The sequence below is a fragment of the Antennarius striatus genome, chromosome 6, assembly GCF_040054535.1.
Source record: "Antennarius striatus isolate MH-2024 chromosome 6, ASM4005453v1, whole genome shotgun sequence".
Taxonomy (NCBI): domain Eukaryota; kingdom Metazoa; phylum Chordata; class Actinopteri; order Lophiiformes; family Antennariidae; genus Antennarius; species Antennarius striatus.
This window is the reverse complement of record NC_090781.1, coordinates 10,122,440-10,140,286: the sequence shown is the minus strand read 5'-3', so window position 1 is coordinate 10,140,286 and position 17,847 is coordinate 10,122,440. Positions and strand designations below refer to the sequence as shown.

At 41.9% G+C, this 17,847-nt stretch overlaps 2 protein-coding genes across 2 annotated transcripts; one reads left to right on the top strand and one right to left on the bottom strand.

The window, feature by feature from the left end:
• Positions 1-3,796: 3,796 nt before the first annotated feature.
• LOC137597078 (lens fiber membrane intrinsic protein-like) lies at positions 3,797-5,952 on the top strand. The gene is made up of 5 exons (XM_068318010.1): positions 3,797-3,941; positions 4,499-4,686; positions 5,324-5,473; positions 5,551-5,685; positions 5,769-5,952. Exons 2-5 carry the CDS (start codon positions 4,512-4,514, stop codon positions 5,828-5,830), a joined length of 522 nt encoding a protein of 173 aa, XP_068174111.1. The 5' UTR covers positions 3,797-3,941; positions 4,499-4,511; the 3' UTR covers positions 5,831-5,952.
• Positions 5,953-13,363: 7,411 nt separating this feature from the next.
• LOC137596383 (heat shock cognate 71 kDa protein-like) lies at positions 13,364-16,155 on the bottom strand. The gene is made up of 8 exons (XM_068316865.1): positions 15,937-16,155; positions 15,649-15,854; positions 15,419-15,571; positions 14,545-15,100; positions 14,236-14,438; positions 13,943-14,141; positions 13,632-13,864; positions 13,364-13,552 (listed from the first exon to the last, which is right to left on the bottom strand). The coding sequence occupies exons 1-8, from the start codon at positions 16,139-16,141 to the stop codon at positions 13,364-13,366; spliced, it is 1,944 nt and encodes a 647-aa protein (XP_068172966.1). The 5' UTR covers positions 16,142-16,155.
• Between the last annotated feature and the right edge of the window lie 1,692 nt (positions 16,156-17,847).

Sequence of the window (17,847 nt, the reverse complement as noted above, 5' to 3'; positions counted from 1 at the left end):
AATCTTAAGTGTTTCTATCAGAGCCAAACATCACTGAGCTCTGAAAGTATCCTGTTTTTATCTCACGTTGCCAGTAAAATGTCTTGTCTGATTCAAGATATTGTGTAGATGTGAATGAAGTGTTGTGAAAAGGTAACTCCATCTTACTGAACAATTCCTGAAATGTGTTTGTGATGGGATGTAAAAAGGCTTCCTTCATGTCTGCACCTTCATCTGCCTCTTGTGTTCAGATCTTTTTTAGTGTCCCAGAATATTTTGGCAGCGGCTGTCTCATGATGTGGAAAATGAGTTGGCCGTTGGCAAATAATCACTTAGTCCCACCAGGCTGGGAGGATAATAGTAATCCGATGCAATTTGAAGGGTTTATGCAATTTAGAGGGGTTCTACAAATTTATGCTTCCAGGCCTAGAGAATGGATTAGGGTCTCTGTTTACTCTCCCCCCTCCCTCACAGACGGCTCTGCTCCACTGGCCACAGTGTGGTACTGAGGCCATTTCAAGTGCATCCATTAAAGCTGGCCCAGAAGGACGATTTATCTTTTTTCTGTAATTTAAGTCGTTTACTTACAACCAAAGATCTCCTTCAGACACTTTTAAATACATAAATAAAGCTCTGAGTAAATAATGTATGACATGCTTGTACCCCAAAACAGTTAATTACAAGCTAGAATGACATTTTATGTTAAATCAAGAAAATAATGCATGCAAAATTTTTTTTTTCTGTTTAACATTTAAGGTGTAAAGTTCTGAGGCAGCGTGTCCTGTTTCACCGAGCAGTCCATTCCCAGCATCCAACTCCTCACATAAAACTACTAATACATTGATTTAATGTGTAGTATTTTTGCACAGTGTGTCGTTTCAGCTTCAACATGTACAATAGCCACAAAACAGCAAGGCCAATAATAATGAATGAATAATAGTGATTTAATTGAGGGATGGGATATATTTTGTCAGAAAAGGATGGGCCACTGAAATGACCTAAAATGATAAAGATTCTATTCAACCATGTTTCTGACGATTAGCTAAATGTTGATGATTGTATATTTTGTGAACTTAATCTGTAAGCACATAGAATTTGATGTTGATCAAGCCCAAACATTTCAGTTCTCCAACTTTAAATAAATTCAGTTGTTCTTTTGTAAAAGTGGTGAATTTTGTTGATTTGGCTACAAACTATTGGCATAGCAAGCCTTAGCAATCCATTCTCTAACAGCAGTTTACAGTTTACTACAGTTTACAGTCTTTTTTTACATAGTTCAATATATAATTCATAGAAAAAGTTGTTTTTTCCAAGATCATAAAGACCTAATATGTCAGAGAGCCTTTATCATGCAACAGCTGAATGTAAAACAACCTTATACTATAGTGTCAAACTGCAGCGTCAACATGTCAAACAATGGAGGCCAAACATTCAAGTGAAGCAGCAATCTGCAAAACATGCGGCATATTTGTGTGGAGACTTTCAAACCCACGTAATACGATGAAAAAAGTGAGAAAATCATTTAGATAGTAGTGACTCTCAACCTGGGAAAGTATGAAGTATGCATTGGGAATCTTTGGGATTAACACAAGGAAGAATGTTTGATTAAAACAACTAAAATACAGATTAAATTATGAGTTGATAACATAAATTTATGTAGAGGAGGAATGTCAGCAGTACAACCAACTATTACAGTCATAATCAAACGACAAGCCACAGCTCTTGCAATTATGATAAGAAAAATCAACATGAAAAGTGAGCCAAAGATATACCATCAGAATAGTAAAGGACATATACATGAAGGATTTACAAATACGGAACTGATCAATATTGAATAAACCCAATATTTTTTAACTGAGGCTCCGGTGCCAGCAGGGCCAGGCCTATTCTGCTATCTTCAAGTAAGATGTTGTTTACCTGCTGGATATATGGTGCTCATCTGTATGTCATCCCGTAAATGAATCAATAAACCCATCAGGAGCTGCTGGTGTCATCATCCTGTTGAAATCATCAGGACAATGCTGGATGTAAATCCTCTCTGGGACAGAAAGCTATTAAGTAATGAAGGAGAAACTGAAAAAAATATGAAAAATAATTCAGTATAGCCCCTGATATATTTTAATCAAGTTGGAGCATTATTCATCATTCTTTCATAATTAATATGATAAGATTGATTATATAAGGAGACAATGAGAAGTAATCGGTGTTTGAGCTGTTAAAAATATTAATAATAAATAGGTTCATAGAAGATGTTCACAGACAAGAAAATGCAGCTTTTGGTTCAGGATTTGCTGCAAGAATAAATGGCTCCTTCTAGTGGTCAACACTGAAAACTGCAAGAAAATGACCACATGTCGTTGAACCATTTAAAACAGAACGCTTCTGCTCTTTTAAAAGTAAATTACCAGAAGATCCACTGACATTTATAAATACAGAGTTTCTCCATATATGAGGCGGTAATATATTTTCCCTCTGATGCTTTTATTTGTACTATTCAAGCATCATCTGAGTACGTAAAGAGGGGTCTGAATCAATTCAGGTGATGATGCCACAGAATTTTTTCACTTCCTATAGAAAAAAAAAGACAAAAATGACACTTCAGTATTCAATTATGACTCATGACTTAAAGTCAAGAACTGTGCCTTTTGAAACCTGTTTGAAGACTGTTCTTATTGTTGAATTTAATTATATTGTAAATATAAAAGACATCTCTATACTGTGTAATCATGTCATACTGATACATCATGAAGCTGATTCTAACAGAGGCAGTTCTGCAAGAGGTTGAATTGAATTGAATTGAATTCTGCAGTCAATGATCTGACTGGCTATTTTTGAGCTGATGATGAAGATTTATAAAATAAAATAAAATATATTGTAAAGCAGATCAAGAATAATATTGATGACAGTTCAACCTTGATTAAATTATTTTACATACGTATCTCATTTTCATATACAGCATCCTCCATGATCAAAAGAGCAAAGGAACTAGTAATTTATCCCCTGATCTCCTACAAGATGGTGCAATCACTCTTATTCTAGCTACATATCCCAAGCTGTAGAATTCAACATATCTTTGAACTGTCAGCATCCTGCAGATACTCTGCTGTAACAGGTTAAATGTTCATCCTGTGTGTTCAGTTCCTCTGGACGCTGTTGTTTGCCAGTTAAAGGTTGGGAACTACAAAAACAATAGACTTAATGTACAGGTCACTGGTTTATCTTCGATTTCCACTGTTACTATGAGAGATAGCGAAACTGAACCATTCAATTGTAGTGAGAGCTGCTTATGCGGTGACATTGAACCATTTATTCCTCATTCCAGACCAAAACTGACCTGATTTGATGTAAAGAGACTAAAGTAAAGCAATTTACTTTATAATTAAAATATGAACTAAAGCAAATTGCTATAAACATGCTGCAAATTTTTTAACTTAAGTAAATTGCTCAAAAAAGTGAAAAAGCATTTCAAGGGCAAATATGACCTTGTATTTACTGACATGTTTCTTTTTGCATCAGAATGACTGAAAGAGAAAGTCACTTAAAACATATTAGAGTCAGAACTCAAAAGTGTCTGAGCTTTTTAAATTTTTTCACTGCTTAAAATAATGTGTTGAACGATCGTTTCCAGCAACAGCTATGGGTTATCCTATTGTCAGCCATGAGTCGACTGCATGTGGTTGTGCAGCGTTTTGAATGAAAAGCTCCGTGTCATCGGTATTACTGAGATGTGTGCAGCGCTTTAACAGATTTGTATTTTCAGCAGATTCCCTAAAACACAAAACTCATCCTCTGTGATTGGTTGTGGCTCTGCGTGCCCCATTGTTCCATCAACTCGTTTGTTCGCTTGGTTTCCTACACACAAACAAAACTTTCCTGCCACCCTGAGCAATATTGGGCTCCTCTGTGCTTTGGCAACCCAAAAAATTGGAATCTCAGACTTATTCTGCACAAAAAAGGACAAGGTAGGACAAAATATCAAAGAGAAATGTGTAAAATAATGTGTATGACTGTGTAATACTTTAAATTCAAAAATGTTTCTGTATAGGCTTAATGTTTTTTCCCAACATAAATATTCCTGGAAGCACTTTTACAACAGACAAACGTCACTTTTTACAAAGGGCAAAAAAGGAATCAATTTGAAAGATATTCTCATTGTGTTTTGTATATTTGGTGCACATGGAGACCTGGTGCTCTTGATAACAGATCATATGTAAGGTATTTAAAATGACTGAGAATAATGTGCATTCTTTAAAGATGGAGCCACTTGTCAGTCTGGCTATGTTAAAAGTCAGTGACTTATCAGACTGAGCCCGTTGCTTGTCCAGCTGGTAGTTATCTTCTCAGTGTTGTTGTCTAATGAGTGATGTTTCTATAATCAGATTTGTCTTAACAGCCCTGCTGAACGCCTTTAGATATTGTTTTATTCATACCCAGAGAGCTCCGTTACAGAATGTTCCTGCTGTAATTGATACAGCGGAGGCCAGATGTGGTGAGGCCCTGTTCTCAATCTGTCCATCAGTGTTTTTGGCAGGATGTACAGCTTCATGGGAGGAGGGTTATTCTGCGCCGGAGTTGGAAACATACTTCTCATTGTGTCCACGGCAACTGACTACTGGATGCAGTACCGCCATTCCAGCAACTACATGCATCAGGGTCTGTGGCGATACTGTGTGCCTGGGAAATGCATGACACACACAGACAGCATTGGTAAGGCTTGGTGTGTTTTTTCATTCATTCATTTATTCATTCCTTTATTCATTCATTCATTCATTCATTCATTTTGCCCTGGAGGGTTCTGTTGGGTTTCTCTGTCTGTTATGTCTGCTGATGTGATAAAGCACTATATAAATAAAGGTTGATCCATTCAGTCATTCATTCATTTATTCATCCACTCATTCATTCATTCATTCATTCATTCATTCATTCATTTCCTGTGTTTGCTCATTCACATTTTTTGTCTTCTGGCGACTTCAATACCGGGGTTACTTCCCTTTGGGGCATTGCTGGGGTAAATATGGCTGGGATTGAAGTGAAGATGGTAATTATGTATTTGCCATGTCTCTTTGAGGAAGAAATATTTAAATATTAAGCCTAGAAGTCTACAAATGTTTCTGACGCAGAGGTGTAGATGCAGCGGCCACTTCAAATAAAAACACCATTTCAGTTCTCTATACAAAAGCTGAATAAATTAATTAATATGAGTTTAATCATTTGAAAGCAACTTCAAACTGAAAAAAGGCAGGAAAAATCTACCTGTCTAAACCTGTCTAAACTCTACATCACATAGTTTGGGTGTTTATTGATGACTGGATTTCAAGCTTCCCTTGCCTTCTTTCACCCACAGCATACTGGGATGCCACTAGAGCCTTCATGATTCTTTCCCTACTTGCTTGCTTCATCGGCATTGTGATTGGCATCATGGCCTTCATCCACTACTCCTCCTTTGATGGGTTTGACAAGACTTTTGCAGCTGGTATCCTCTTCTTCATCTCCTGTAAGTCCTTCAGCTCTAAAGACATGGCGTGACAAAGACCTCATTCACTAAAAGAAATGTTTCCATCCCTGATGTAGGCTTCTTTGTGTTGCTGGCCATGGCGGTCTACACAGGAGTGACAGTCAACTACTACGGTAAACGCTATGGCAGCTGGCGATTCTCCTGGTCCTATATAATGGGCTGGGTGGCAGTGGTGCTCACATTCTTCTCAGGTAACCCTTCCTACCTCATTAAGGAGTGAAGACTCAAGTGTGTGCCTCATTCACATGCTCATAATGTGATGATTCTCTTCCAGGTATCTTCTACATGTGTGCCTACCGGATGCATGAATGCCCTAGAAACTCTAACTCACGCTGACCCACTAAAGACATCTACACACAATTACCCATGATATATGGTCAAGAGGAAGCAGTCACCACTTCTGTGAACCATCCAACTAATGCCTATTAACATAAATATTAATGAATGAGCAAAATAAATGAGGAAAAGTATTGTCTGTATTGTCTCTCATTACAAAACATAGAGGAAGAGGTTCCTGATGCTGCCAGTGTCCCTGATGAGAAGTGACACACCTTGTACTGGGATCACAGAATGATGGTCAGGTTAAGAGCAGGGATGTGTTTTGCTTTTACTAGAGGGAAAAGTCTGAACAGAACTAAACCAAGTTGAGTTAGTAGCCTACAGTAGTCAGCTGAGTCGACAGCTACAGCCGGATAAATCAGCTACTAGTTTACCAGTGTGTTATTGACATTGTGACCGGATGGAGAAAAACCCACTGAAGTACAAGCAAACCTTGGTTTTCGAACCCTTTAGCCTTTTAACAAATCGGAATTCGACTAAAAAGTTCGGGATTTTTTTGTCTTATAAGTCAAACAAAATTTGGAAGTTGAACCGGAAAAGAAGGCCTTTTTAGAACAACCGTGGCTCAGTGGTATCGCGGGTTGTCCAATGATTTAATATCGGCGGTTGGATTGCCGCTCCCACCGAGTCATTTTTCGTTGTGTCCTTGTTCAAGACACTTTACCCTCCTTGCCTCCAGTGGGGCACTCGCTGGTGTGTGAATGTGTGTGATTGTTCTGCTGGTGGTCGGTGGGGCCGTAGGCGCAGACACGCCTCCATCAGTCTGCCCCAGAGCAGCTGTGGCTACATAGGTAGTCTACCATGGAGCCACATTATTCATTCACTCCTGATTCCCATCAATCAGGAGTGAAGAAGAAGAAAGGAGAAGAAGAAGATTTTTTGATTTTTACAAAAACACTTTAATCATACTCAAACATTTTACAATTTTACAAAAATACAAAAAAAACATAAATAAAAATAAATACAATTCAAAAATCAGTGCATTACATCAGGAAATTTGCAAAACTAAGTTGATCATCAACTAAAGTGCATAAAACATTTTTTCGTGACACCAGATGTTCCTAAAGTTATTCAGGTTTTTTATCATTTTATAAAAACCGAATTCTAGTTGTAAGCGACATCTGACATTACAACAAAATAGTAGCTGTTTCTTGAACGGTATTTGTTTCAATTTTCCTCTTTCTGGTCACATATATCGCAAAGTTTTCTTCTCCAGAAATCAAATTTAAAAGCTGCCACTTTTTTTGGTTCAATTTCTTGTACCCAGCACCATAAATACATTTTCTGATATTAAAATTTTCACTGAACAGATTAAAAACGTTTGTTAAAAGAGTGAAGAGCACTGCAAGTCTCTCACACTCACTAAAAGCATGAAAGACTGTCTCACGAAGGGGACAGAAGGGACACTGGCTGGACACCGCAGGGGTGAAAACAGAGATAAAAGCATTGGAACCGATGGCACCATGTAAAATCCTCCACTGGAGGTCGGCTGTTTTTTTCTTGAGGGGAGGTTTGTATATTAGTCTCCACTGACAGTCAGGTCCATTTCCAGTCATCCAGTCAACACTCCCTGAGGCACCAATGCAGCCCATCCCAGAAAAAGTTAACAATTTTGGTCTGGATTTGGGCTAGAAACCCTGATGGAGGGTCCATACAGGCCAAGCGGTGCCACAGCTGCGAGGCCACCAGGTTGTTTATCACTAAAACACGGCGTCTGTAGGACATTCTGGGGAGCAACCATTTCCATTTTTTAAGTTTCCCTTCTATTTTTTCAATAACGCCCTCCTTGTTCTTCCTGGTTCTTGTCTCATTTCCAAGGTGCACACCGAGATATTTGAGACCATCAGTCTTCCAACACAAGTTTTGAGGAAGAACCGGGAGTTGTCATGCCATTTTCCAACAGCAAGGGCTTCACTTTTGCACCAGTTTACTATTGCTGCAGTTAGAACATTAAATAAATTTGTTAAAATCACTAAAACATCAACATCCCTCTGGTTTTTGATAAGAATAATAACATCATCAGCATAAGCAGATAAAATAATGCTCTCTCTAAAACCAGATAAAATCAAACCGTCATTGCTTTTGCCGATTTTACAGAGGATGGGTTCTAGGGAGAGTGCATAGAGCATCCCAGACAGAGCACAGCCCTACCGCATGCCCCGGTTTACCCTGAAAGGAACACACAAACTGCCGTTAAGCTTCAGGAAACTCTCAACATCACTGTACAACACCCGGATCTTGGCAATAAAACCAGTGCTGAACCCAGAGGAAGCTGTGCTCAACACAGTCAAATGCCTTTTCCTGATCCAATGAAATGAGACCAGCATATATACTCAATGAGCTGGAAACCTCCAAAACATCTCGAATTAGGTAGACATTGTCTACCATGGACCTGCCGGGCACACAGTAGGTTTGATCCTGGTGGATGACCTGCTCCATAGCTTCCCTCAGCCTTGTAGCCAAAGCCTTGGACAGAACCTTGTAATCCGTGCAGAGCGGTGACACAGGGCGCCAGTTCTTGATGTCCTGCAGATTGCCCTTTTTAGGCAGGAGGGCAACGACAGCCCTCCGGCAGGACAGAGGCAAGGAGCCCAAGGCCAGACTTTCCTTAAACACTTCCAGCATGTCACATGCTAGAATGTCCCAGAAGGCTTTCTAGAATTCGACCGTCGGACCATCAATGCCCGGAGCCCGTCGTCCCTGCATGTTCTGCAGGGCAGTGTGGAGCTCCTCCAACTCCAGTGGCCGGTCGAGCTGTGAGTTTATCTCCGTGGAGACCTGAGGTAGCTCGGCACAGAACTCCATCCTCAGTACAGTTAAAATCCCCACCCAAGAGTAAAAAATCCTCCGAGCCACAGCAACCCAGTCTAGCTTGTATTTTTTCTAGAAAGCTCTTCCTCTCTGTACCGTTTGTTGGAGCATAAATATTCATAAAAACCAGGGTGCGGTGCTCAAAATGTGACTTTGCTAAAAGACACCTCCCCTTTATGACATGCTCAACCTCCAGAGATGTTGGGTTAAAAGTTCTAGAGAACAAGAAGCCCACTCCACCACTCAGCGTGGTGTTATGGTTCAGGACCACCTGTCCTTCCCACTCCTTCACCCAGTCCACCTAATTGTTCTCATCGCTGTGTGTTTCTTGTAAAAACAGGACATCAATAGTTTTCCTCCTTGCTGGGTCAAAACCAGTGCTCTTTTCCTTTCTTCTCTGGCTCCATTTACGTTTAACGTCCCCACTCTAAAAGAATCCATGATGAGGGAGAAGTTAAAAGTAATAACCTTAAAATAAATTAATAGGAAATATAATAAAACAGTCAGCCTCATCAAAATTAAAAACTCAGTTGTTTACGGACTTTATTCATTTGCTTTTTGAGTCGGTATATCTCTTGGTCACTGAGTTCTGATGTGGCTCTGTTTTTAATAAGTTGTTTTGCCGAATTATAAAAAATAATTTATCAGGAAAAAACTGTTCCAGGTTCAGACCTTTCATGCCTTTAGTTTGTTGTTAAAACAATTTAAACATTTTTTCTGGGTACAAAACGTGCTGTTGACCGGCAGTGACTGGAATGTGAGATAGCTCACTGCAATCAGACATACAATCCTCACTATCACTACTGTCTGGAACACTTGGTGTGACCTCAAGCCGACCAGCTTTACATCCGGCGGACACAGTCAAAACATTCTTGCGCTCACTGCGCCGCCTACCAGGAACAGGAATCCTTTCAGACACATGGTCGTCTGTAACAGCTTCAGCACCTGTCTGGTTTCCCGTGTCAACATTCACATTTTTATCACCATTCTCCCTCCTAACTTCACCCACTACACACTACACCTAGTCTCACCCAGTGTACCTTTCTCACCCAGTTCACCTACCACCTCCATAATCTCACCCATTTCACTCACTACCTCTCAGATCTCACCCTGTTCACCTGTCAGCTCACCATTCTCACCCACCACAACCGTCACCTCACCCAACTCACTGGACACCACCCCACTCTCACCCATCACTCCACCTGCTTTACCCCTAACCTCACCTGCTCTCTCAGCTATCCTGCCACCATCCTCACTTGTCCCACCTTCACTCACCCCCCTCACCTCGACGTTATCACTAGTTATCACTGCTCCTACCTGCACCTGACTCTCAGTCTCGCTCCTCGGAGCGTCCCCCCGCTCTGCGTCCCTGATGCTTCGGCGCCGTGGAGCCGGAACGCCTCGGAACGGTGGTGGGAACCGCCGCCTCACCGGGCGGGTCCCGCGGAGCATCGCTGATGGGCCTCAGACAGACACTAACAATGTGTTCCCCCTGAACCTACCAAATCCTAGAATCTCTCTCTTTCTGTGTGTATGTGTGTGTGTGTGTGTGTGTATGTGTGTGTGTGTGTGTGTGTGTGTGTGTGTGTGTGTGTGTGTGTGTGTGTGTGTGTGTGTGTGTGTGTGTGTGTGTGTGTGTGTGTGAATATGTGCGCACATAACCAGTTTCATTTCATAGCAGATGAAGAGAGTATTAAAATCAGAAATATTGTCTGGTTTTTGATGAATAAAAGCAGCTTTAGCTCTTACAAGTTCTCTGGGAGCTGCATGTATCCAAAGCGACTGCGCCGCTCATAAACAAACAGCCTCAGCCTTTATTTATAGCCTAATAGATATTCACTGTCACCAGTCCAGAGTTATGTTCAATTGACCTTATCCCTGCATGTGAAATAATCCAGGCAGAAATCAAGTGGTGAATTTATCATTCCTAACCTTGTGAGACAAAGGGTGGAGGCGGATACGTGCACGCACGCACACGCACAAGTACGCACACACACACACACACGGACAGAAACACACACACACAGAAAGAGAGAGACCACATTTTTATCTTATTTACAGATGCTTACGAGTATGAGTGAAGTGCTATATTGATACATTTGCTCTCCTCATCACTGCGATGTAGGTTAGTTGATCAAGTAGGGAACAGTCAATAGTTCAATATACTTCATGTATACAACACGTGTTGTCTTACCTTCGCTAACACCCCATGTTTCATTCAACTACTTTAGCTTAGCTCCCTGGTGTTGTTAGCGAGCGATCTCTCCTTATCCATAATGATTATTGGGAAACAGTTTTTATAACCTCAGTAATCATCTCTCATCTCCACTGATTTCCATCCCATCTTTTCTGTGATTCTCATGGGGAGGACATTGACGGTCTCACAAACAATGTCACAGATTACATTAACTTCTGTGTGGATAACACTGTACCCACCAGGACTGTACGGTGTTATCCCAACAACCAACCCTGGATCACCCCTGACATTAAGGCCCTTCTTAAGGAGAAGAAAAGGGCCTGTAAGTCTGGAAACAAGGACGAGCTGAAGGCTGTCCAGAGGGAGCTGAGGGGGAAAATCAGAGAGGGGAAGAACATGTACAGTAGGAAGATGGAGGACCAGCTGCAGCAGAACAATGTCAGCGAGGTGTGGAGAGGCCTGAAGACCATCTCAGGCCATAAAGGACCAGACCGCCAGGTCACTGGGGACCCGAAGTGGACAGATACCCTGAACGAATTTTTCAATACATTCGATCAGGCATCCACCCCTCCCCCAGCCCAGCCCTCCACGCTGCAGCCCCCTCCTCCTCCTCCCCCTGCCCCCCTCCAACAATCAACTCACGGCCACCCCCCACTGCTCAGGTCATGTTACAGCCACCCCCTACGGTTCACCTCTTCAGCCCACCCCCCTCACCCACACCCCCCAGCACACAGTGCCCCTGCCCCACCTGGTCCCTCTGTGAATCCCAGGTGAGAGACCAGCTCCGCCTCCAGATCAACTCCAGATCAACGCGGGTAAATCCAAGGAGCTGGTGGTGGATTTCCGCAGGCGATCACTCTGCCCGGTTACACCGGAGAATATCCAGGGTACGGACATCGAGGTGGTGTCCTCGTACAAGTACCTGGGTGTTCACCTGAACAATAAACTGGACTGGAGTACCAACACCCACTCTCTATAAAAAGGGTCAGAGCAGACTCTATCTGCTCAGGAGGCTGAGGTCTTTTGGAGTGCAGGGGCCACTCCTAAGGACTTTCTATGACACTGTGGTAGCCTCAGCTATTTTTCATGGGGTGGTCTGCTGGGGCAGCAGCATCACTGTGGCCGACAGGAAGAGACTGGACAGGCTGATTAAGAGGGCGGGTTCTGTCCTAGGATGCTCCTTGCACTCAGGGGAGGTGGTAGTGGAGAGGAGGATGACAGCCAAACTGTCATCGATGATGAAGAACCACTCCCACCCTCTGCAGGGCACACTAACATCACTAGAGAGCTACTTCAGCCAAGATGCGTGAAGGAACGCTATTGCAGGTCCTTCCAGCCCACGGCCGTCAGACTGTATAACCAGCAGTCCTCCCAGCAGTTCTCAAAGAACTCAAAGAACTCAAAGAACAAAACATTCTAAATCTGGATGACCAGTGTAATCTGCAGTTCTGCAGTCTGTAGTGTATAGTTTTGTAAATATAACTGTAAATTTCTGATATATGTTAATATGTTTACAATATGTGATTATGTTTATTTCATATGTTGCATATGTTAATATGTATGTATATTATTTATGTATGACTCCCCCCCCCCGCTGCCACAATCACACAAATTTCCCCACTGTGGGACAATAAAGGATGATGATGATGATGATGATGATGATGATGATGATGATGATGATGATTATAATATTATTATTATTATTATTATTATTATTATTATTATTACTATTATTATTATTATTATTATTATTATTATTATTATTATTATTATTATTATTATTATTATGTACTAACACTGTTTTTCTTCAAAAGGATCTCTGCATTCACCGGCCAGTCTCCTTGTGTTTACACAATGAGACACAACTTACCAGACTCAGTAAGCAGCTCCATGCTTAGTACAGAAAAATCAAGTTATATCATGAAAAACAAGAGTGAAAAACACAAGAAAAATACGAGTGAATTATTAGGTAGCAAAGATACTGAAAGTTAAAAGAGTTCCACGCTATTGCAATACGTCGGTAGTGCGCACGCATACACGTGGCGCATGTAAACAAAATGCCTGTGAACTCGAGGGGGGAGGGAGGTGTTCATAGTGTGAGCTCAGAGGCACGCCCATTAACACGGAGCGTTTCATTAGTGATTTTAACCATATTCAATCAAAGACATTGAGGACAATGGCTCACTTTGGGGCTAGACATTTCAAATATATTTTGGTTGGATATCTGGCAGCTGAATGACATGAATGAAAAAAAATCACAATACGGGACCTTTAAGTACTGTTTTATTTCTAAATTAAAAGTAGAACATGAAAGAATGGAATAAAGTATGATCAATTCTGTATTTGATGTTGAAAAAAACCCAAGTCTGAAGCTTATCCAAACAAGCAAATTAAACCAAAACATGAATGCTAAATGAACATAGCTTCTATTAATTAGGACATGGCTGCTGATCATACGAATGCTCAAACCAAACATCAATCTGAAGAGATGAGAGAACAAAATCAAACAAATCTGGTCTAACTCAGTCGACTTCCTCGATGGTGGGGCCAGATGAAGCTCCTCCTCCTCCAGGGGCAACACCAGCTCCAGGGAATCCTCCTGGCATCCCGCCTGGAACACCACCCGAGCTCTGGTACAACTTGGTCATGATGGGGTTACATATCTTCTCCAACTCCTTTTGCCGATGTTCAAAGTCATCTTTCTCTGCAGACTGCGAAAAGTGACAAAGAAAACAGTCAGTCTGTAAATGTTTAAAAAAAATATAAGTGGAATATAATTCCGGTTCATACCTGGTTTAAATCCAGCCAGTGGATGACCTCATTACATTTGTCCAGAATCTTCTGTTTGTCCTCGTCGCTGATCTTTCCCTTCAGCTTCTCGTTTTCCACAGTCGACTTCATGTTGAAGGCGTAAGACTCCAGACCATTCTTGGCAGTAACCTTCTCTCTCTGCACATCATCCTCAGCCTTGTACTTCTCTGCATCCTGGACCATACGCTCAATGTCCTCCTTGCTCAGGCGGCCTGATTTTTGTTTCAAATGAAAATATTGTACATCAAAACTTTACAGTTGAGATACAGCATAAAAGTTCTTCCTGTTACCTTTGTCATTTGTTATTGTAATCTTGTTCTCCTTCCCAGTGCTCTTGTCAACAGCAGACACCTTCAGGATGCCGTTGGCATCAATGTCAAAGGTAACTTCAATTTGAGGAACACCGCGGGGTGCAGGGGGAATCCCTGTCAAATCAAATTTGCCCAGAAGATTGTTGTCTTTGGTCATGGCCCTTTCACCTTCATACACCTGTGGGGACAACGTAAGGCCAATCCAGCAATTTCTTGTATATCGAAAGGATCTAGAGTTATTAACTGGTCTTTCCAAAGCATGGTGGACCAACCTGAATGAGCACACCAGGCTGGTTGTCTGAGTAGGTGGTGAAGGTCTGGGTCTGCTTTGTGGGAATAGTTGTGTTCCTCTTGATGAGAACAGTCATGACTCCTCCAGCAGTCTCGATTCCAAGAGACAAGGGGGTCACATCCAGCAGCAGCAGGTCCTGAACGTTCTCCGACTTGTCGCCAGACAGGATGGCTGCCTGCACAGCTGCACAAGACATTTGTAAGTTCTTAAGTCTATGTCTATCACTAGTCATTCAACAAATTTAATTTCACATTAGAACCATTCTACATCTATGGACATGGAGGAATACCTGCACCGTAGGCCACTGCTTCGTCAGGATTAATGCTCTTGTTGAGGTCTTTTCCATAGAAGAAGTCCTGCAGAAGCTTTTGTATTTTTGGAATACGAGTGGAACCTCCAACCAAGACTATATCGTGGATTTGAGCCTTGTCCATCTTGGCATCACGGAGGGCCTTCTCAACAGGTTCCAGGGTTCCTCTGAACAAATCCACATTTAGCTCCTCAAAGCGAGCCCTGGTAATCGAAGTGTAGAAATCTATTCCCTCGTAGAGAGAGTCGATTTCAATGCTGGCCTGGGTGCTGGATGACAGAGTACGTTTGGCCCTCTCACACGCAGTGCGCAGGCGACGCACCGCCCTTTTGTTGTCACTGATGTCTTTCTTGTACTTGCGTTTGAACTCACTGATGAAGTGGTTGACCATGCGGTTATCAAAGTCTTCTCCACCCAAATGTGTGTCACCTGCTGTGGACTTGACTTCAAAGATGCCGTCGTCAATAGTCAAGATGGAGACATCAAATGTTCCACCGCCCAGGTCAAAGATGAGGACGTTTCTTTCTGATCCAACCTGTTGTTTAAAGTCATTTAATGAATTTACTGCAAGTCAAGTTAAGTTAAATGAACTCTCATAACACACTTCCTTTAAAGGGGAAGCAGGACTACATAGTGCATGCATTTACTGTTGTTCTTCTAACCTCTAGAGTTTTTATTCCTTAAAGTTTTTCAGTATTTTTTGACACTATTAGCATCATAAGCCAAGTTCCATCAAGTTATTTTAAATTTAACTAAGTGAAGCTACAACCTCTAAAATGTGCATTTATTTTTTAGGGTGAACTTTGCCTTGAAAACTAATAACTGCCTCTTGTAGCCTAAATAGATACTTCACCTTTTTGTCAAGACCATAAGCAATAGCGGCAGCAGTGGGTTCATTAATGATACGAAGGACATTCAGCCCTGAAATGGTTCCTGCATCTTTGGTGGCCTGGCGTTGAGAGTCGTTAAAGTAGGCCGGCACAGTCACCACAGCATTTACCACAGCCTGCAAGAAGGAAATGGTGTCAAGTTACAGCAGTTAGTCATCAGTGTTCTCAATATTAAATTATTTTTGGTGGTTACCTTGCCAAGGTATGCCTCTGCAATCTCCTTCATTTTAATCAGCACCATGGAGGAGATCTCTTCAGGAAAGAAAGTCTTGGTCAAGCCCTTGTATTCCACTTGTACTTTGGGGCGTGAACCATCATTAATGACTGTAAATGGCCAAAGTTTCATGTCTGACTGGACGACACTGTCATCAAACCGACGTCCAATGAGACGCTTTGCATCTAATAAACAAATGCAAGATGCAGTAAGTAAGCAGAACAACTTCCCTCAACTGATTTTATTCAACAAGAAAATGTTTCATACCAAACACTGTGTTGTTAGGGTTCAAGGCAACCTGATTCTTAGCTGCATCGCCAATCAGCCTCTCTGTGTCAGTGAAGGCAACATAGCTGGGAGTGGTCCTGTTTCCCTGATCATTGGCAATGATCTCTACTTTTCCATGCTGAAACACGCCGACACAGGAGTAAGTGGTACCCAGATCAATGCCGATTGCAGGTCCCTTGGACATGGTTGCTGGGAACATGAAAATTCATACATTCATTTTCATGTACCGCCGCTGTATCCGCCGCAGTGGGTCACGGGGAGCTGGAGCCTATCCCAGCCGGCATAGGGCGTGAGGCGGGGGCACGATGCCAGTGCACCGTGGAGCCACACACAAAGACATACAAACACGCACACACACACTCACTCCTACGGGCAATTTGGGACCGGCCAATCAACCTGAAGCGCATGCTTTTTGAGGTGGGAGGAAGCCGGGAACCCGGAGAGAACTGGAGAGCATGCGAACTCCGCAGACTCCAAGCTAGTCAAAGTCAAGTGGAAGCACACTGGGTCCGTTTCACGAAGCAAATTTAGTTGATAACCATGAAATGAGGGAAAACCAATGCTTCTGCTTTCACAAAAGGAGGTAACTTAACCCAGAGTCAGAGGAGTACCCCTGACCTGTTTCACAAAGCGAGGTAACTAAACCTTTCGTTGTACTCCATAAACCCATGCTTTCCTCTGACTCCGCCCCCTTTCACAGCCACTCGTGCCGTTTCATTTCTTGGTTCTGTCTAACAGAGTTTTATCACAGTTTGGTTTTATAAAAAAATTTTTAGAGCCATTTTAGATGCAAACATGGCATGTATGTTTGACGAGGACCCCATTGATCGAGGTGCAGCAGTTATTCACAGAGAATAACTGCTGCACCCAGTTTGTCAATTTCCCTCAAAATAAACCTGTCAGAATCATCAGGGAGGAGCTCCACAAGATTGTAGGTGAATTATGTAGAAAAATGAATTTGAAATTATATTCTCTCAATGACATTGTGCTGCAACCTCAGACTTGGATTAGTAAATTCAATTTCTTTTAGGATTTCCCAATGTAATTTGCTGCAAAGATGGTACCCACAGTCCCATCAAGGCTCCATACAAATAATTAAGCTGATGATGTGAATAGGAAGTCCATTCACACCATAAATGTGCAGGTACATGGAGATTGACTATTGTTACAACATGTTAAAGACTGCATTATAGATAAACTAACATCTGTCCAGATCATGTGTGATGCTGCAGACTACATTTCTGATGTGAAGGCAGAGCTTTCTGGGTTGTTTCCTGACTCACAGATGTCTTACTTGAGCAGCAGATTGTAACGTGGTAAGGTAGCATAAAAGTTTGAAATAACTACTTCTCTCCATCCTTTTAGCCCCTCTAATATATCCACTGTACATCACAGGACACCTTAATGGCTTTGAGACTTTTATGGCTTTTATCTGGAGGACAGGGGATACCCATGGCAACCGAGGCTGCTGACACCTGACACTGAACCAGGCCCCCAACTGAACTTCCACTGAGCTCATTGTAGGAGGAGAGGCTGGGTTGAGATGATCATATAATTGTGTTGTTCTTCATACTATTGCCTCTATTAGAGGAGAACAACACATGTGTGTCATGTGACTTAAACAGACCGAAAATAAAACTTGAAATTTGTAAAAGCTGTTTGAAGCAGTACATTGCTACAGCTACTGATATAAGAACTAAAACAGTTTTGGCTATTATCAAGGAAACCATACAAAATGGCTAGATTTCAGTTCTTGATTTCAGTCCGTATATAATATTATTATATGCATGTGTAATAGGGTGTAATGGTGGGTAGTAGGTAATAGTGTGTCATAGCTTGTAATAGTGTGTAATAGAGTGTAATAGACGAGATGTTGAATGCTGTTAAAAC